Genomic DNA, 21,186 nt, shown 5'->3' on the forward strand with positions numbered 1-21,186 from the left:
AAGGGCCTGTTTCCACGCTGTATCTCTAAAGCTGAAAGTAGCCATATTTCTGAATGCAAAAGCTGAGCAAAGTTAATGCTCCACTGGTTAACTCTGTGAAAATACAATGTTTGAAAGCAGCTGGCCCTTTGCAGGCAAGGACTATTCAGGAAATTCCACATGAAATTTCAGATCCTCCTAACTTTTCTTAAGAAAACACTTTTATTTAGTTTAGTTTAGTTTAGAGATCCAGTGCAGAAACAGGCCCTTCTGTCCACCGAGTCCTTGCCGACCAGCAACCCCCATAAACTAACACTTTCCTACACACATCAGGGCCAATTTACAAACTTTGTCGACCGCAATCCTGACTATGGGTGCTGTTTGTATGGAGAACGTTCAAACTCCATACAAACAGCACCCGTAGTCAGGATTGAACCCGGGTCTCTGGCGCTGTAAGGCAGCAACTCCACCGCTGCGCCCTTTCAAATTGTCTACCAGTGCAAAGTTATAAAACAAGTTGCTTTGAATCTCCTGCCTTCACTATTAATTTTAGGCCACAAATTGACATCATATTTTTACTTTGCAAGGGAAGAGTTACACAAATAACAAGCAGGAGTAAGCCACCCGGCCCCTCAAACCTGCCCTGCCTATCAATATGATCATACATATTGGACTGCCCCAACCTTACCACATACTCCATGCCTGGTTCCCATAAGCCTCAATTCCCACCATCTTTCAAACTTGTATCTATTTCCTCTAGCGATCTCGGCTTTGTGAGAGACATCGGGGCAGGTAAGTCAATTGGCCGCTTACTGTAAATTGCCCAGTGTATATGTGAGTATTAGATTCAGTAAATGGATGATTGATAGTTGGCACAGATTTGGCGGGACGGAGGGCCTGTTTCCATGCTGTTTGACAATAACTGCCTGTGATGAGGAGAATTAGAATCACTCTGTGCCATCTCCATGGATAAGGCAGAGATAGATAGATTCTTGATCAGTGCGGGTGTCAGAAGTTAAGGGGAAAAGGCAGGAGAATGGGGTTAGGAGGGAGAGATAGATCAGCCATGATTGAATGGCGGAGTCGACTTGATGGGCAGAATGGCCTAATTCTACTGCTATCACTTATGACCTTATGACAGTGCAAGAACTGCACGGAGACCAAATGTGAATGTGTTGACCGATTATGCCCAACATAATCAAGAACAAAGTTGCTGATACAATGAAACACAATGAACATGAAGTCTCACCTCCCGCTCCCTTCCCCTACCTCCCCCTCTCCTCCTTCCCTCCCCTCTCTCTTCCTTCCCCAACTCCCTCCCTCTTCCCCTTCTCTCCTCCTCCCTTCCTTCCCTCTCCCTCCAACCCCCATCCCCTCCTTCCCTTTCCTTTCCCACCCCTCTCCCTCTTCTTCCCCTATTTCACTCTCCCTTCCCCTCTCCGTCCCTCACCCTTCCCCCACTGTTTCCTCCGTCCCCCTCTTCCTTCCCCTCATTCCCTCCCCTCCACCCCCTTTCCTTCCCTCCCCCCTTCGCCCAACCTCCCACTTTTTCCTCCCTCCCTCCCTCCTTCCTTCCCCTCCCCATCTCTTCCGTGCTTTACCATTGGCCAGGCAGCAGCAGCAGCAGCAGCGGGCGGTATAGGCAGGGCAGGCTGGCCGCCTCAGGTAATGTGATACACGGGAGCCGCGCCGCACCAACGCCCACTCTCCCCACTGCTCCCTGGCTCCTAGGAACCGCCGGCCGCCCGCCCGCCCTCTCCACCGACTCCCAGCTCAGGTAAAACACCAACTTGGCAGCGCAGCAAAACTCTATGCGTCCATTCTCTCTCTTTTTCATTTGGAGTCCAAAACACAAAGTGCTGGAGGAACTCAGCGGGTCAGGCAGCATCTGTGGAGGGAATGGAGAGACCAGGGACTGGACCCTTCCATTGACTCTGGGCAATACGAGCAACGGAGAAACTGTATCATAGAGTCTGAGGAAGGGTCAAGACTCGAGATGTCTACCTATCCATGTTCTCCAGAGATGCTGCCTGACCCGCTGAGTTGCTCCGACTCGCTGTGTCTCTTTTTAAATTATTTTGTTTGAAGTTTGTTTCATGTTTCTTTCGCGCGAAGAACTGTTCCATGGAACATCATCAATGAAGAATTGGTATTGAGAACAGACACAAAGCTCTGGAGTAACTCAGCGGCTCAGGCAGTATATCTGGAGAAAGAGAATAGGTGATGTTTCGGGTCGGGGACTACCCATTGCTCCAGAGATGCTGCCTGGCCCACTCAGTTACTCCAGCGTTTTGTGTTTTGCTCAAGATTCCAGCATCTCCGGTTCCTTGTGGCTTATTTTTGAAGTAATTGAGTTTATTATTTCGCCCGTGTCGTTGCATGGATCAATTCATGAGCTTAATGATAGACACAAAAAGCTGGAGTAAACTCAGCGGGTCAGACAGCATCTCTGATCTCACGGTTGCCAAACACTGTAAGATCATGAGCCTTATGGATTCATCTGCAGAAAGGTTTTGCCCTGCATGCCGAGCCCACTAATTTGATTTAACATTGCAACAATCTCATCTGTTTCAATCTGAACAAGGGTCTCGATCGAAACTTCACCCATTCCTTCTTAGAGATGATGTCTGACCTGCGGGGTTACTCCTGCATTTTTCCAATCTCGTCCAGAACAAGGGGTCACCGTTTAAGGATAAGGGGGAAATCTTTTAGGACCGAGATGAGGAAAACATTTTTCACACAGAGAGTGGTGAATCTCTGGAATTCTCTGCCAAAAAAAGGTAGTTGAGGCCAGTTCATTGGCTATATTTAAGAGGGAGTTAGATGTGGCCCTTGTGGCTAAAGGGGTCAGGGGGTATGGAGAGAAGGCGGGTACAGGATACTGAGTTGGATGATCAGCATGATCATATTGAATGGCGGTGCAGGCTCGAAGGGCCGAATGGCCTACTCCTGCACCTATTTTCTATGTTTCTATGTTTCATATTCCTGTAGTACTTAGCGTCAGGAGAGAACTTGCTTTAGCGAACGCCCTGACAGGGCTGCCACAACGTTTTGGTTTATAACGAAGATAGACACAAAAAAGCTGGAGTAACTCAGCGGGTCAGGCAGCATCTCTGGAGACATGGAATAGGTGACATTTCGGGTCGAGACCCATCTTCGGACCTTCTTCAGACATCCCCAGAGATTCCGCCCGACCGGCTGAGTTACTCCAGCTTTTGATGTTTATGTTCAGTCACAACTTCTGCCTCGTGTTTCGATTGACTTTTGACAATTCTGATCGGCGGTCGTTTTTAGTAAGATGCCCTTCAGTCCGAAAAGCCGAGAAACCAGCTCCAAAAAGGCTCGCGGGAATCTAAAGCTTTTTTTTTTATAGGAGACACGAGGAACTGCAGATGCTAGTTAACAAATAAAAGCCCACAAAATGCTGGAGTAACGCAGCTGATCAGACAGCATCTAGCAAAGCGTTGGGCTAACTCTGAAGAAGGGTCTCAACCCGAAACGTGACTTATCCATGTTCACTGGGCACGGGGTATTGATTGGGGACGATCAGCCATGATCACAATGAATGGCGGTGCTGGCCCGAAGGGCCGAATGGCCTTCTCCTGCACCTGTTTTCTATGTTTCTATGCTGCCTGACCCGCTGAGTTACTCCAGTACTTTGTGTCTCCTTTTCAAAATAATTTAGTTTGAAGTTTGATTTTCGTTCTTTCGCGAGTTTTCTGTCGCAAACTGTTCCATCGAGCATCACCAACGAAGAATTGGTATTGAAGATGGACACTAAGCACTGGGGTATATCAGGCAGCATCTTTGGGGACCATGGACCCTTCAGTATAAACCAGCATCTGCAGTTACTTCCTGCACAAGAATTCTCCTTCCATTCCCACACTAACCTTTCTGACCTTGGTCTCCTCCATTGTCAGAGTGAGGCTAAACGCAAATTGGAGGAACAGCATCTGATATTTCGTTTGGGCAGCTTACAGTCCAGTTGCATACATCTTGATTTCTCTCACTTCAATTGACCCTGGCATTCCCTCTCTCTCTATCCCTCCCCCGCCCAAGTCGCACCAGCTTCTCGTTTTCACCCAACAAACAGCTAATAACTGCCTGATTCCTTTGTCATCGTTACTTTTTTGCAAACCTTTAATTCATTTTTTTATCTCTCTACATCATCGTCTATATTTCTCGTTTCCCTTATCCCTGACTAGTCTGAAGAAGGGTCTCGACTCGAAACGTCACCCATTCCTTCTCTCCAGAGATGCTACCCGTCCCCCTGAGTTACTCCAGCATTTTGTGTCTATCTTCGATTTAAACCAGCATCTGCAGTTCCTTCCAACACACTGACATGTACCTTGTATCTTTACAGAGAATTCACGTCTCACAACGAACCCGGTTGTGGATTTGTGAACGGAGTTCTTTGGTGGCAAAAAAAAAACCCAAGATAAGTAAAACGCGAAGGACGTTTTCGATCTTGCTTTCACAAGCAAAAGGCGCCGCGGCAGGATGTTGAAAGGATCAGAACACTGTTTTTCAAATCCAGACTACAGCTCAGCGCACGAAGCGACTATCTCTTGGGATATAAATGACCCAAAATTACCTCAGGTGAGAGAAACAGTTCCTCGGGGCAATGTGTACCCGCCTGCTTTATAAAGCAAGCCTGAAGAAGGGCACCGACCCGAAACGTCGCCTATCCATGTTCTCCAGAGATGCTGCCTGACCCACTGAGTTACTCCAGCACTTTGTGTCCTTTTGTTTTATAAACTCCTCGGCTCCAAACACACCCGTCCTTCGATAAAGGTCTTTCTCTCTCTCACACACACACATGCACACACATACACAAAACAGCTAAATCTTGGGGATATTCACAAATTAACGAATATTTGTTTGATTTGCGTCGCTGAAATCTTTCAACCACAATTTTAATTTCCAAAACCTTTTGATTTTATCCCATTAACAATTTCCAGCGTCATTCGATTTAGAAAGTGAATCTGAAGAAGGGTCTCGACCCGAAACGTCACCCATTCCTTCTCTCCAGAGATGCTACCTGTCCCACCGAGTTACTCCAGCATTTTGTGTCTATCTTCAGTGTTAAAATAACCATTCTAAATTTCAGGTAGTGTTATACAAACAGCGAGAACAGGAACATTTAAAAAGAAAACACATTAATACTTGATTTGCAACACCGCTAAATTACATTTGTGATAGTTTTAGATAGACACAGAAAGCGGGACAGGCAGCATCTCTGGAGAGAAGGAATAGGTGACGTTTCGGGTCGAGACCCTTCTTTAGGCTGAGAGTCAAGGGATTGGGAAATGAGGGGGCTGCTTTTTAGTAATGGATTTATTTAGGATAACTATTTCCATCTTATGTCCTCATCTGCACATATTTACACGGTCAATGCAAACCGCGCTTGATGTTTTACCGCGTTTTCCCGCTGTGCAAAGCGACAGTTAGAGAAAAATGCATTTGTCTCAAATGCACAATCTGTTTAATTTGAAGAATCAGAAGTTTATAACTGTCAAATGCATCGGGAGCCGGAACAGATAAATTCTTACTTGCTGCAGCTTTGCAGGCAAATTAACGCAACCACAATAATGTATCCGACACTCATATGACCAAGGCAGTGCAAACCCAGTAGTACAACCTTAGTGAAGCGAAGTCTTCTTGTACAAGAATTCTCCTTCCCATTCCCACACTGACCTCGCTTCCAAAAGCTGCAATCCACTCAGGGTTAGTTAGAGATACAGTGCGGAAACAGGCCCATCGGAAACAGGCCACTGAGTCCTCACCGACCAGCCATCCCCGCACACGAACACTATCCTACACACACTAGGGACTATTTACATTTATATCAAGCACATTAACCTACAAACCTGTACGTCTTTGGCGTGTGGGAGGAAACCGAGGATCTCGGCGAAAACTCACGCAAGTCACAGGTAGAACATGTAAACTCCGTACAGACAGCACCCGTAGTCAGGATCAAACCCGGGTCTCTGGCGCTGTAAGGCAGCAACTCTCTCTATCGCTGGTACCGCCCGGTCTAATAGTTTAGGTTTAGTTTGACTTTAGTGTAGTTTCGTTAAGTTGAGTTTAGTTTGGGAAGGAACTGCAGATAGATACTGGTTTACACCAAAGATATACACTGAAGAAGGGTCTCGACCCATTCCATCTCTCCAATAACGCTGCTTGGCCCTGAGTTACTCCAGCCCTTGTATCTAACATTTAATTTAGTTTAGTTTAGAGATACTGCATAGAAACAAGCCCTTCAGCCCACCGAGTCCACCCGTTAAGATTAGAATCTCCAGCTCTTTCTTTCACACGCACGTCTCTGGGATGTGGGGGGAATCAACATCGCCCAGAGAACACGCTGGAAAAGCTGGAGAAGCCTAGTCGTATCTGGCGTATTTTACACAGCGGCTGCAGCACTGAGTTAAACCGCACAAATGACAGCCGAGAATGCGGTAGGAATGAATAGCGAGGCATTCCACACCTGCCCGCACTGCGGGGCAGTGTCAAGGGCAGCGGGCATCGCTTGTTGTTGACACGCCTCAGGTAACATAGAAACATAGACAATAGGTGCAGGAGTAGGCCATTCAGCCCTTCGAGCCAGCACCGCCATTCAATGTGGTCATGGCTGATCGATCATCCTAAATCAGAACCCCGTTCCTGCCTTCTCCCCATATCCCTTGATTCCGTTGGCCCTAAGAGCTCCAACTCTTTTAAATGCATCCAGTGAATTGGCCTCCACTGGCTTCTGAGGCAGAGAATTACACAAATTCACAACTCTCTGGGTGAATTTATTTTTCCTCATCTCAGTTCTAAATGGCTTATTCCTTATTCTTAAACTGTAGCCCCCATTTCTGGACTTCTGGGCATTGGGAAACATGTTTCCTGCATCTAGCTTGTACAATCCATTAATAATTGTATATGTTTCTATAAGATACCCTCTCATCCTTCCAAATTCAAGTGAATACAAGCCCAGTCGCTCCATTCTTTCATCATATGTCAGGCCCGCCATCCTGGGAATTACTCTCCTGAACCTACGCTGCACTCCCTCAATAGCAAGAATGTCCTTCCTCAATTTAGACTGCTCAATCTGGCTGGATTGAGAAGGATCCCAACTCAAAACATCACCTATCCATATTCTCCAGGGATGCTGACTGGCCCCTTGAGTTACCCTAGCACTTCGTATCTTCTTTGTAATGTAAGTCAGCATCTGTAATAGTAAAAGGGCTGGATAGAGTGGAGAGGATGTTTCCACTAGTGGGAGAGTCAAGGACAGAGGGCACAGACTCAGGGTAAAAGGGTGTACCTTTAGGAAGGAGACGAGGAGGAATTTGTTTAGTGATGGGGTGGTGAATCTGTGGAATTCATTGGCACTGATGGCTGTGGAAGTCACGTCAGTGGGTATTTTTAAGGCAGCGATTGACAGATTCTTGATTAGTGTCAGGGGTTATGGGGAGAAGGCAGGAGAATGGGGTTAGGAAGGAAAGATAGATCAGCCATGATTGAATGAATGAATAGACTCAATGGGCAGAATGGCCTAATTCTGCTCCTAGAGTTTATGAACATCTGTAGTTTCTTGTTTCTATATCAAGGGGATCATTAGCTACAATGCTCCAAGGTTGTGCAAGATCATTTTCAGAAAGATTGTTTTTATTTGTCCTGTCTGTATTATCGAGTCACTGGTGATTCACCACCTATCCATGTTACCCAGTGATGCTGTCTGGCCCACTGAGTTACTGCAGTGCTTGGTGTTGCTTTTTTGAATTAGTGTAAATGGGTGGGTGTGAAGGTGTGTTTCCTTGATGTATATCTCTGGAACTCTCTGACTCTGAAGACACACTATTTCCTCAAAAAACATTTTCCATTGATAGGATAATCCTAAAGAACAATAAAGGCAAACATAATAATACTGATTAGCTATATCAGTTCCCTTTGATAAAGACACTGCTATGAACCACGGTTTTTGTTCTCGAATAAGGAAAGAGGACTGGGATACAAAATGAACACGTTATCATTGATACAATATGAAGATAAAAGCCCAGTGTCTGAAATCATTAGATTAATTTTGTATTGCAATGTACAGTGAATACTTCAAATACAGTAAAGTTATAGAGAGATAACTTCAATAAGGTGTTTAATATAATAGAAACATAGAAACATAGAAAATAGGTGCAGGAGTAGGCCATTCGGCCCTTCGAGCCTGCAGCGCCATTCAATATGATCGTGGCTGAAATCAAAAATATTTCCTCAAAATAAATGTAATGTTATTAAACACCTTATTAAAGCCAGCTCTATAATTTACAATAACATTAGCATTCCTCATCCCTCTAACAGCAAAAACAATACCACTTTGAGCCAGACATGCAGATTGGTAAATTAATTGGCCAGTGTGAATTGCCGCTAATGTGTAAGTGAGGGAACAGTTGGTGGGATTGGGACCAGTAAAGGATTAGTGTTCATACAAAGAACTGCATATGCTGGTTTACAAAACGCTGGAGTAACTCAGCGGGTCAGGCAGCATCTCTGGAGAGCATGGACAGATGATGTTTCGAATCGTGATACATCACCTATCCATGTTCTCCAGAGATGCTGTCTGGCCCGCTGAGTTACTCCAGCGCTTTGTATCTTTTTTTTAGAATTAGTGTAAATGGGTGGGTGTGAAGGACCTGTTTCCCTGATGTATATCTCTGGAGCTCTCTACCTCGAAGACACATTACTTCCCCTAAACATTTTCCATTGATAGCTTAACGGTAAAGAACAATAAAGGTAAACATAATAATACTGATTAGCAATATCAGTTCCCTTTGATAAAGACACTGCTATGAACCACAGCGTTTGTTCTCAAATAAGGCAAGGGAGCTGGGATACAAATGGACACGTTATCATTGATTAGATATGAAGATAAAAGCCCGGTGTCTGAAAACATAAGGTTGATTTTGTATTGCAATGTACAGTGAATACTTTAGAAAAGTTTTTCATCAAAACAAAATTGAATAATATTAAACATCTTAATGATCTTTGCCACATAACATTTTGCATCTTTTGACACACTACTATGTTGATAATAAGGTTCTTCAACGTGAGATTATATAGTTTTTCCAGTTATGAGTTAATACACAGCGCTGGAGACCGAGGTTTGATCCTGACCTCGAGTGCTGTCTGTGTGGAGTCTGTACGTTCTCCCTGTGACTGCATAGGGTTATTTCTAGTGCTCCAGTTTCCTCCCACATCCCTCAAGACAATCGAGGGTGGCACGGTGGCGCAGCGGTAGAGTTGCTGCCTCACGGGGCCAGAGACCCGGGTTCGATCCTGACTAAGTGTGCTGTCTGCATGGAGTTTGTCTGTTCTCCCCGTGACCCCGTGGGTTTTCTCTGGGTGCTCCTGTTTCTTCCCACACTTCAAAAATGTAATTGGCTTTGGTACAATTGTAAATTGTCCCTAGTGTGTAGGATAGTGTTAATGTGCAGGGATTGCTGGTCGGCACTGACTCGGTGGGCCGAAGAGCCTCTCTCTGCACTGTAAACTAATGTAAACTAAACCAAAATAAACGAAAATAAACTAAAATAAATGAGTAGATTTATAGGTTAATTGGCCTTAGCAAATTGTCCCTAGTGTATAGGAAGTGGATGAGAAAGTGGGACAACATAGAACTAGTGTGAATGGGTGATTGATGGGCGATTGAGGGCCTGTTTCCGTGCCAGATCTCTAAACTGAACATTGTTAAAGTCAACATAAACAAAAGTGAATCAATCTGGTTGATTTTGGCAAAATTAGCAACATTATTATGACATATTCTTTAAAGGAAGTTGCTTAAATCAGTCCAGATAGACACACAGTGCTGGAGTAACTCAGTGGGCAAGGCAGCATCTCTGGAGAACATGGATAGGTGACATTTTGGGTCGAGACCCTTCTTTAGACTCCAGACCATGAGTGAAATTTCAAAGGTCATTATTTAAAAAAAAATGTGATTGTTAATTTCTCTTGGCAGGATGTGCGTCAATTAGACAGTTTCCAGGAATGGACGGATTCCTACGTGAAGTTCATTTATTGCGTGGACGATAAGAATGCGCAGAGGCATCAGAGTGGATGGGCGATGAGGAACACCAACAATCACAACTGTCACATCCTGAAGAAATCCTGCCTTGGAGTCATGGTTTGCACCAACGACTGCTCACTGCCCGATGGAAAAAAGATCTATCAGAGACCCGCCATATGTGACAAGGCACGACAGAAGCAGCAAAGTGAGTAACATCTTCGCATCGAGGCACAAGGTGCTTGTTCACACGAAAAAAAGATGCAAAGTGGTGGTAACGCAGTGGGTCAGGCAGCATCTCTGGAGAACATCGAGCAGTGAAAGGCCTGGATAGAGTGAATGTGGAGAGGACATTTCCAATACTGAGAGAGTCTAGGAGCAGAGGCCACAGCCTCAAAATAAAAGGACGTACCTCTAGAAAGGAGATGAGGAGGAAATTATTTAGCAGAGGCTGGTGAATCTGTGGAATCCATTGCCACACACAATAGTGGTAAAACCATTGGGAATTTTTAAGGTGGAGATTGACAAATTCTTGATTAGTAAGGATTATGCGGAGAAGGCAGGAGAATGGGGTAAGAAGGAAAGATAGATCAGCTATGATTGAATGACAGAGTAAAATCGATTGGCGAAATGGCCGAATTCTATTCCTTTGACATAAACCTATGAACCTGGATAGGTGACGTTTCCTGACTTGAAACATCACCTATCATTGTTCTCTAGAAATGCTACCTGACCCACTGAGTTACTCCGACACTTTTGTGTGTGTCTTTTTAACATCTTATCATTTGCTTTCTTATCCATGTACGGGAAAATATCCATTGGAAAAGTGGTGATAAACGTGTAATTCTGCAATTCACTCATTTCAAATCAGTCATCGATAGTCAAACAATGTGGGAACAGGCCCCAACTTACCCACGCCAACCAACATGACCCATCTACACTAGTCCCACCTGCCTGCATTTGGCCTATATCCCTAAACCTGGTCTATCCATGTATCTGTCCAATTGCTTCTTAAACATCCCTGCCTCAACTACCTCCCCCGGCAGCTCGATTCATACACCCGCCATCCTTGGTGTGAAAAAGTTACCACTCAGATTCCTATTAAAAAAACATAATTTTTTTTTTTTAATTATCTGCAAATTAAATTTATAAAATTGAGTTCTATCTATGTTTGTTGTATCAAAATATACCAGAGATACTGGAGTGGTGAGAACTTTCTATAGGAAGAAACAGGTGAGATGAATTATTTTAGTTAGGTATACAGCGCGGAAACAGGCCCTTCGGCCCACTGAGTCCGTGCCGACCAGCTATCCCCATACACCAACATTAAACTTTCAAAACCTAAAGGCTTTTGTAAATTTTAGGATGGATGGTAGTTAATTTTGTATAAAATGTCGGTAGTGCCATAACCAAACAATATTGATAGTTTTGCGACCCCTGTTGTAGAAAAAACATTTAACAGTCGTCATGTAGATCAGACGTTACCAGGATTAAGAAACTTGCTATTCTAATTATTTGTGAATACAGAAAATTTTGTTTTGTTGAATAATGAATGAATGAATGTTTGATCTGAAGTCAAAGATATTGTCCCATGATCATGAAGGGAAATTAAATATATTTATTTTGAGAATTAGATTTAATGGAAACAAGATAGTCAGTTTAATGTGGAAACAAGGAACTTCAGATGCTGGTTTCCAAAAAAAAATGACACAAAGTGGTGGAGCAACTCAGCTGGTCAGGCAATTGCTTATTTTGGTTTAGTTAACGTTATTATTGTCACGTGTACAGAGGTACAGTGAAAAGCTTTTCTGTTGCGTGCTAACCAGTCAGTGAAAAGGCAACACATGATTACAATCGAGCCATCCACAGTGTTCAGATACAGGATAAATGGTGTAACGTTTAGTGCAAGGTAAAGTGTAGTAAAGCCTGATTAAAAGTCCACCTCTGGAGAACATGGATTTGTGACGTTTTCCGACCAGAAATGCCACCTATCCATGTTCTCCAGAGATACTACCCGACCTGTTGAGTTACTCCAGCACTTTGCGTGCTTTAAAAAAAATCTTATGGTGGGGCAACTCAGCTGGTCGTGCATTATCTTAGTTCAGTTCAGTTTAGTTTATTATTGTCACATGTACTGAGGTACAGTGACAAGCATTTCTGTGTCAAGAGTCAAGAGTGTTTTAATGTCATATGTCCCAGATAGAACAATGAAATTCTTACTTGCTGCAGCACAACAGAATATGCAATCATAATAAATAATATAACAAAAACTCTGAAAAACCCAATAACAGTGCAATAATAATAATAATAGTCTATTGTAGTTCATAGCTTATTTGTTGTAGTGTTTAATAGCCTGATGGCTGTAGGGAAGAAGCTGTTCCTGAACCTGGATGTTACAGTTCTCAGGCTCCTGTACCTTCTTCCCGATGGCAGTGGTGAGATGAGTGTGTGGCCAGGTTGATGTGGGTCTCTAATGATGTTCGCTGCCTTTTTGAGGCAGCGACTCCGATAAATGCCTTCGATGGTGTGGATGTCAGAGCCGGAGATGGACTGGGCAGTGTTCACAACTTTTTGCAGTCTTTTCTGCTCCTGGACGTTCAAGTTGCCGAACCAGGCCACGATGCAACCAGTCAGTATGCTCTCTACCGTGCACCTGTAGAAGTTCAAGAGACATCCTCTTTGACATACCGACACTCCGTAATCTTTACGTAATGCTAACCAGTCAGCGAAAATTATGATTACAATCGAGCCGTCTACAGTGTACGGGTACAGAATAAAGGGAACAATGTTTAGTGCAAGATAAAGTCCCTGTAAGGTCCAATTAAAAGTCCGCCTCGGAGAACATGTATTTATGGCCTTTCCAGACCATCTCTCCATGTTCTCCAGAGATGCTACATCACCCGCTGAGTTCCTCCAGTACTTTGGATGCTTTTGTTTTTAGCATGTTATCATCAATTTTCTTATCCATGTTCGGGGAAATACCATTGAGAATGCTGCTAATATTGTGTTTCTATAGTTCACTAATTCAGCAGTGATTTCATCAGATGTTATCAGGATTGGAGAATTATTATTTTAATTGTTTGTGACTTCAGAAATTTTGGGATTTTGTTGAACATGAATTAATATCATTCTTTTTTTTCAAAATGGTTGATCTGGAAGGCAAGGAAATTGTCCCATGGTCATGAAGGAAATTGCAATTGTTTTCTTATCAGGGCGGCAGGGTGGTGCAGCTGTAGAGTTGATGCCTTACAGCGCTTGCAGCGCCGGAGACCTGGGTTCGATCCCAACTACAGGTGCTGTCTGTACAGAGTTTGTACGTTCTCTCCATGATCGCGTGGGTTTTCTCAGAGATCTTCGGTTTCCTCCCACACTCCAAAGACATGCAGGTTTGGAGGTTAATTGGCTTGGTATACGTGTAAATTGTCCCTAGTGTGTGTAGGATGGTGAAAGTGAGCGGGAATTACTGTTCAGTGCGGTCTCGGTGGGCGATACTCTGTTTCCACGCTGTATCTCTAGACTAATCTAAACTAAAGAATAAAGGAGATTTAATGGAAACAAGTTATAGTAGATTTAATGTAGAAACGAGGAACTGCAGATGGTGTACAATGTGCTGGATAACTCAAAGTGCTGGAGAACATTGATAGATGACATTTCGGGTTGGCACCCTTTATACTGATTAATAGGGGGTAGGTGGGGGTGGTGGTGGGAGTGGGGAGAAAGCAGGAAGAGAGGAGGGGCAGTACAAAGTCTGGCAAGTGATCGGTGGAGACAGGTGGGGCGGATTGATAGGCAGATGGTTGAACAAAGGCCAGAGATGTAAAGATAGGTGTGATACAAAAGGATTGATGACGTGAATTGCGAAGCTGGAGGAAGGAATCTTCTTTCTTTCTTCCTCCCTCCCAACAATTAGTCTGAAGAAGGATCCTGATCCAAAAAATGTAGGATTAGTGTAAAAAGGCGGTTAATGACTGGCGTTGAACCAATGTCCCGAAGGGCCTGTTTCCATGCTCCTTGATTCTATGACTCGTATAGAAGTCACTTGCAAAGAAACTTGCACTTTGTTTTTCTAAAACCTGTCAGTTTTGTTTTACTTTTGTACGCCTACACCACCAAGGAGTGAACAATATGAACACTGCCACAGTCAAGGATGAATGAAAATTTGAATATTAAACTTATGTGCAAAACGCTTTTGCCTTGATAAAAATTGCTCAACGTTTAACTTGTATTACTTTAGCAAAAGGAGAGCTCATGCTGATGGAGATAGGGTCAACATGGAAGACATTTAACTTTGAATTTAGTTTATTGTCACGTGTACCGAGGTACAGTGTAAAGCTTATGCTGCGTGCTAAACCAGGGCTGCCAACATTGGGTGAGAGTTGAGAGTGAGAAATAGCGAGGGAGCGTACCGACCGGGATGGGGGGGGGGGAGGGGGGGGGGGCTTTTGCATTTTTCAGCTTCAAGTTGCGCAATCTGGTGCATGCTGTAGTGAATCTTTTAACCTACACTGGAATGCAACATTTATGCTTCAAATCGGATTAGGTATGAATAAGGTTAGGCTAAATTACATTCCTAATTACATTCCACAGTAGAGCCAGGCTCTGATCAACAGGTGCAGCACATGAATGACCCTAGTATATTCATGTATGGAAATCAGATTATAATTCATGCTGTTATGCATATATATATATAGAGAGAAACAAAACATAGAAACAAGGCAAGAGGAATCGGACTTCCATCACTGTTCTGCACAAATAAATCAATCAACCTTACCCTTTGACTATAGACACAAGATGAAAATAATGCCGCATATTCAACCGTATTTGGTTCAATGAAATTAAGATATATATATATATGTAAAACACATATATGTTTCCATATATATAAACATATATATGGAAACACGCCCTCCGGCCCACCAAGTCCACACCGACCAGCAATCTACCATACACCAGTTGTATCCTACATGCCTGGGAGAATTTACAGAAGCCAATTAACATACAAACCTGCACTTCTTTCGGATGTGGGAGAAATGTGCAGTGAAATGAAAAGTGGCAATGCCTGCCTATTGTGCAAAAAAAACTACAAAACAGGATAGAACGGAATCAATAATTACATAATTGTGAGAAAAAAAACAACAATTTTAAAAAGACACCACACAACAGTAAATTGGACAGTAAGTTAGTCCCTGGTGAGGTAAAAGTTTACAGTCCTAATGGCCTCTGGGAACAAACTCCTTCTCATCCTCTCTGTTTTCACAGAATGACAGTGGAGTTAGCCTGACCGTAGCAGCTGGAACAGTCTGTTGCTGGGGTGGAAGGGGTTCCCCATTATGTTGCTGGCTCTGGATCTGCACCTCCTGTTGTATAGGTCCTGCAGGGGAGCGAGTGTAGTTCCCATAGCGCGTTCGGCCAAACGCACTACTCTCTGCAGAGCCTTCCTGTCCTGGGCAGAGCAGTTCCCAAACCAAATTGTGATGTTTCTGGACAAGGTGCTTTCTACAGCCACTGAGTAGAAGCACTGGAGAATTCTCAGAGAGACTGAATTTCCTCAGCTGCCTGAGGTGGTAAAGGCGCTGCCTTGCCTTACTCACCAGTGCTGCAGCGTGTGATGTCCATGTCAGATCCTCTGAGATGTGGACTCCCAGATATTTAAAACAGCTCACCCTATCCACAGTGTCTCCATTTATCTTCAATGGTGTGTACATCCTCGGATGTTGTGCCCTCCTAAAGTCCACGATCAGCTCCTTCGTTCTTTTGACATTCAAGAGGAGGCTGATGTCCTGACACCAGAGTGCTAGACCAGCCACCTCCTCCCGGTAGGCCCTCTCATTATTTTCAGTGACCAGGCCCACCACCACAGATTCATCAGCAAACTTGATTATAGAGTTGGAGTTGAACCTAGCCACACAGTCATGTGTGTACAGGGAGTACAATAGGGGGCTGAGGACGCAACCCTGGGGCGATCCTGTGCTCAGGGTGAGGGACTTCAATGTATTTCCTCCCATCTTGACTGCCTGGGGCCTGGCGGTGAGAAAGTCCAGTACCCAGCCCCAATTCCAGCAGCTTTTCAGCAAGTCTGGTGGGGACTATCGTGTCAAAGGCTGAACTGAAATCAATGAACAGCATTCTCACATAGCCCCCCTTCTGGCTGTCAAGGTGAGGGAGGGTGGTGTGCAGAACCTGGGAGACGACATCATCCGTGGATCTGTTCGGATGGTATGCAAACTGCAGTGGGTCCATGGTGCGAGGCGGAAGGCGCAGATGTGGTCCTTGATCAGCCTCTCGAAGCATTTCATGACTACTGAGGGAGGGCCACCGGTCGGTAGTCATTCAAGCAAGCTGGGGAGACATTCTTTGGCACTGGTACAATGGTGGATCTTTTGGCCAGGGAGTGGTGAGCACTGGAGAAAGCTGAGTGGCACAAGACTTTAGTAGTCGCCCAGATATACCATCTGGACCTATAGCTTTCCTCGTGTTCACACGCGTCAGAGCCCTCCTCACATCGTGCTTGGTTACCGAGAATGTGTGCACTTCCCCAGCGGTGAACCTCCCTCCAGCTTCGCTAGCCCACGCACTGGCGCTGTTGTTCTTGATAGCCGGCGAGCTAGGGGCGATGTTCAGGTCATCATCTAGGGAGGTGATGGCACTCCCGGTTGAGGGGGGGCTGCTCTGGTAGTTAGTTATAGTCTGGAGCCCCTGCCAAAGGTGTCTGGTGTCCCGCTGCTCCATCTGTGACTCCATCCTGTCCCTGTACCTCCTTTTTGCGTCCTTCACCGCCCTTCGCAGTCTGTAGGATTCTGCCTTGTAGTCATCCATATTGCCGGATGCCAGGCCGGAGTTTTAAGCAGCGGTACGAGCATTCAAGGCAATGCGAATGGACCTGTCCACCCAAGGTTTTTGATTAGGAAAGATGCTAACCCTTACTGTGGGGACGATGTTATCGGCTAATGTTGCAATGAAGTCTGTGACCGCTTCCGCGAACTCACTGACGTCTCTGGAACTGGTTTGGAACATATTCCTGTTGACATCGCTCAGTGCGTCTTGCAGCATGGCCTCTGAATGGTCAGACCACCGCTTTACTTCACCTCATCCCTGCCACTTCCCATACTATCCGTTGTTTATATTCCAGCAGCAGGAAAATGGCAGCATGGTCAGATTTTCCAAAAAGAGACACCATGCCACCCCATTAAATTATTTTTTCTGTAATATATTTATTATGGTGTCACGTCAATAAAGATGAACACCTGATTCTGATTTCTGGCCTTAGTTGGATAACACACATCTCCAGTCATTGTGTTTTATGGCTGGTTTTCAACCTCTTAAGTCTGAAGGTCTCGACCCAAAACATCACCTATTCTTTACCTCCAGAGATGCTGCCTGTCCTGCTGAGTTATTCCAGCTTTCAGTGTCTACAGTTTATACCAGCACCTGCAGTTCCTTCGTACATTCTTTGTTAAGCAAAACAGGTCCTATTCTCATAATATTATTCACCTCAACTAAGTCTTTTCTTCACCTCCATTGCTGTAGAGAATACAATCCCAGTTATCAGACCTTTCTTCAAAGTGAAAAAAAAAATTCCAGCCTTGCCAATATGTTCATAAATCGCCCCTGGATCCTCTCCTGAGCAATTGCACCCTTTCTACAGTGTGCCATAGTCTTACAGCATGGAAACAGGCCCTTCATCCCAACCTGTCCATGCAGATCAAGATGCTCCATGTAAACTAGTCCCATTTTTCTGCATTTGGCCCATATCCCTTTAAACCTTGTGTGTGCCAGTGTGTGTGTAAGGGTGTGTGTTAGGTTGTGTTAGGTTGTGTGTGCCAGTGTGTGTGTAAGGGTGCGTGTTAGGTTGTGTGTGAGAGTGTGTGCCAGTGTGTGTGTAAGGGTGTGTGTTAGGTTGTGTGTGCCAGTGTGTGTGTAAGGGTGTGTGTTAGGTTGTGTGTGCCAGGGTGTGTGTTAGGTTGTGTGTGCCAGGGTGTGTGTTAGGTTGTGTGTGAGAGTGTGTGTGCCAGTGTGTGTGTAAGGGTGTGTGTTGTGTGTATGCCAGTGTGTGTGTAAGGGTGTGTGTTAGGTTGTGTGTGCCAGTGTGTGTGTAAGGGTGTGTGTTAGGTTGTGTGTGAGAGTGTGTGTCAGTGAAGCGGCGACAACACCCGGAGTGAGCGGAGACTTGGCGATGTCCGGGGAGCATTTCCCTCTCTCACCCCCTCCCCGGGAATGCGGGCCGGCCCAGGTGCTCTGTGGCCAGCTAGGGTCTGGGGAAGGTGAGGGACAGTGACCCCGGGGGTCGGGCATCGGAGCGGAGCCTTAGCCCGAGATTCATCCCCGCGGCTCCGGAGGCGGCACTTACCCGGTCCACTCCTGGCCCCGGGCCGGGGTTCAAACTCCATGTGGTGTGGGACAGAGTGACCGACGGACACAGAGCCGCCGGAGGTGAGGGTGGGAGGTGTGAGCGGTGCTGGGAACCATCACACCATCTGCACGGGAATGTGAATGCAGGCGAGGCAGCATCTATAGAGCGGTAGACAAAAATGCTGGAGAAATGCTTGAGTCTGAAGAAGGGTCAAGCTCAGACATAGATGCTGCCTCACCCGCTGAGTTTCTCCAGCATTTTTATCTACATTGTCATTTTAAATAGTGTGCGATGGACTTAAGCTCGATCTTTACAGGGAACCATATAACCATATAACAATTACAGCACGGAAACAGGCCATCTCGGCCCTACAAGTCCGTGCCGAACACATTTTTTTCCCCTTAGTCCCACCTGCCTGCACTCGTACCATAACTCTCCATTCCCTTCTCATCCATATGCCTATCCAATTTATTTTTAAATGATACCAATGAACCTGCCTCCACCACTTCCACTGGAAGCTCATTCCACACCGCTACCACTCTCTGAGTAAACCCGCTGACAGAAAACTATTCTCATTGATGAGTGTGGATGAGTGTGACTTTATTTATTTATATATATTTAAAAATATTTTTTTGAGTGTGAGAACCACTGTCATCAGCCTGAGATCGTGAGAATTTCGTCAAATGCGCGAGTCTCACGCTCAATGCGTGGGAGTTGGCAGCCCTGAACAGTCAGCGGAAGGACAAAACATAACTCCAATCAAGCCATTGACAGTGTACAGATACAGGATAAAGGGAATAACGTGTATAACGTTTAGTGCAAGATAAAGCCAGTGGAGTCCAATCAAATATAGCCTGAGGGTCTCCCATGAGGCAGTAGTGCTCCGATGATCAGGACTGCTCTCTAGCTCTTGTTGCGATGGTTCAGTTTACCTGATAACAGCTGGGAAGAAACTGTCCCTGAATCTGGAGGTGCACATTTTCACACTTCTATACCTCTTCCCCGATGGGAGAGGGGAGAAGAGGGAGTGGCCAGGGTTCGACTCGTCCCTGATTGTGCTGCTGGTCTTGCCGAGGCAGCGTGAGGTGTAGATGGAGTCAATGGAAAGGGGGTTGCTTTGCGTGATGGGCTGGCCTGCATTTTCCCTCTCAATCCCATTCTCCAGCTTTCTCTCCATAACCCCTGACATTTAACTCTCTGCACCAACAATCTTCAGGCTTTTAAATCACTGGTTAAATAAAGCTAAAATCATTTTTGAGTTTTTCTTAATTTTTAGTCATTGGGTCATTCAGTGGGGAAAAAATACCCTTCTGCCCAACAAGCCCATGCCAACCAAAAGTCCCATATACACTAGTCCCACTTGCTGTGTTTGGCAAATATCCCTCCAAACCTGTCCTTTCCATGTACCTGTCAAATAGTTTCTTAAACGTTGCAACACGTTTAAATGTTCTTTAAAGTCTTTGTATTTTCTTGGTAATGCCCCAAGTATTTTATCTGGAGGATAAATGGGAGGAATACCTATGTGGTTCCTCAATAGTGCGCTGAGAACAAAACTAGCCTGGTTTGTTCATTTACTTGCTTACATTTAAAATAATCTAGTTTATCAGTAACATTTACAATCCCTAAGATAGATATTGTACAAAATGCTGGAGTAATTCTGATTGGAGAAGGGTCTGAATCCAAAATGTCACCTATTTCTTTTCTCCAGAGATGCTGCCTGATCCGCTGAGTTACTCCAGCTTTTTGTGCCTATCTTCGGTATAAACCGCATCTGCAGTTCCTTCCTACAGGCCAGACCATCACGTAATGCCTACTTGCAATTTACCTGTGCCACTACCTTGACTGTTTCTAGCACAGAAACAGGTCCTTCTGCCCACCAGGATCATGCTACCAATCAATTACCTGTCAGTACAATTGCTATCAACCTGCACCTGATCCATGACATAATGAGTCATGGTGATTTGAAGTGCTCGTTTAGTTTAGTTTAGTTCAGAGATACAGCGTGAAAACAAGCCCTTCAGACCACAGTCCACGTCAACCAGCGATCCACGCAGACTAACACTGTCCTACACACAGACTCGGGTTCGATCTAGACTACGGGTGCTGTCTGTAAGGGGTTTGTACGTCCTCCCTGTAACAGCGTGGGTTTTCTCCAGGTGCTCCGGTTTCCTCCCACACTCCAAAAATGTGCAGGTTTGTAGGCTAATTGGCTTCTGTAAATTGCAAATTGTCCCTAGTGTGTAGGATAGTGCTAGTGTACAGGAAGATCGCTGGTTGCCGTGGACTTGGTGGGCCGCAGGGACAGTTTCCACACTATATCTCTGAAGTAAACAGTAGGGCAGAAGCTGTTATTCAATCTGGCGGTACGTGCTTTAAAACTTTTGCATCTTTTGTCTGATTGAGGAGTGGGGGGAATAATCTGTGGAACTTGTTGGCTGCTTCCACAAGGCAGCATGGTGTAGATCGGGGTGGAGTTATTTGGATGTTGGGGAGGGGGTTTGTGTGATAGACTGGGCTGCAACAACATCTCTCTGCAGCTTCCCATGATCTCAGGCAGGGCTGTTGCCAACCCAAGCTCTGATGGATCCCGATAGATGCTTTCCACATGAACATGTGAAATAAACTGGATGGCACAGTGTCACTGCAGTAGAGTTGCTGCCTTACAGCGCCAGAGGCCCGGGTTTGATCCTGACTCTGGGTACTGTTTAGACAAATTATTATTTGCATCATTCCCACTCTTTGCCTAACATCCTCTAATCCTGGTCTTGAACGGAAACGTTACCCATTCCTTCCCTCCAGAGATGCTGTCTGTCCTGCTGAG

The 21,186-nt window shown here is 45.1% G+C and overlaps 1 protein-coding gene across 2 annotated transcripts in view; it reads left to right on the top strand.

The window, feature by feature from the left end:
- The first annotated feature begins 1,614 nt into the window (after nt 1-1,614).
- The window catches only part of LOC129697524 (chorion-specific transcription factor GCMa-like), a 29,468-nt gene continuing 9,896 nt past the window's right edge, over nt 1,615-21,186 (top strand). Inside the window, exons 1-3 of one of the 2 annotated variants that reach the window (XM_055636171.1) lie at nt 1,615-1,756; nt 4,343-4,578; nt 9,971-10,223. In XM_055636171.1, the coding sequence (XP_055492146.1) occupies nt 4,480-4,578; nt 9,971-10,223 (352 nt within the window). In that variant the 5' untranslated portion in view covers nt 1,615-1,756; nt 4,343-4,479. The remainder of the gene's footprint in view (nt 1,757-4,342; nt 4,579-9,970; nt 10,224-21,186) is intronic. The other variant, XM_055636172.1, reaches the window with a different exon arrangement.

The sequence above is a fragment of the Leucoraja erinacea genome, chromosome 5, assembly GCF_028641065.1.
Source record: "Leucoraja erinacea ecotype New England chromosome 5, Leri_hhj_1, whole genome shotgun sequence".
In the NCBI taxonomy this organism is placed as follows: domain Eukaryota; kingdom Metazoa; phylum Chordata; class Chondrichthyes; order Rajiformes; family Rajidae; genus Leucoraja; species Leucoraja erinaceus.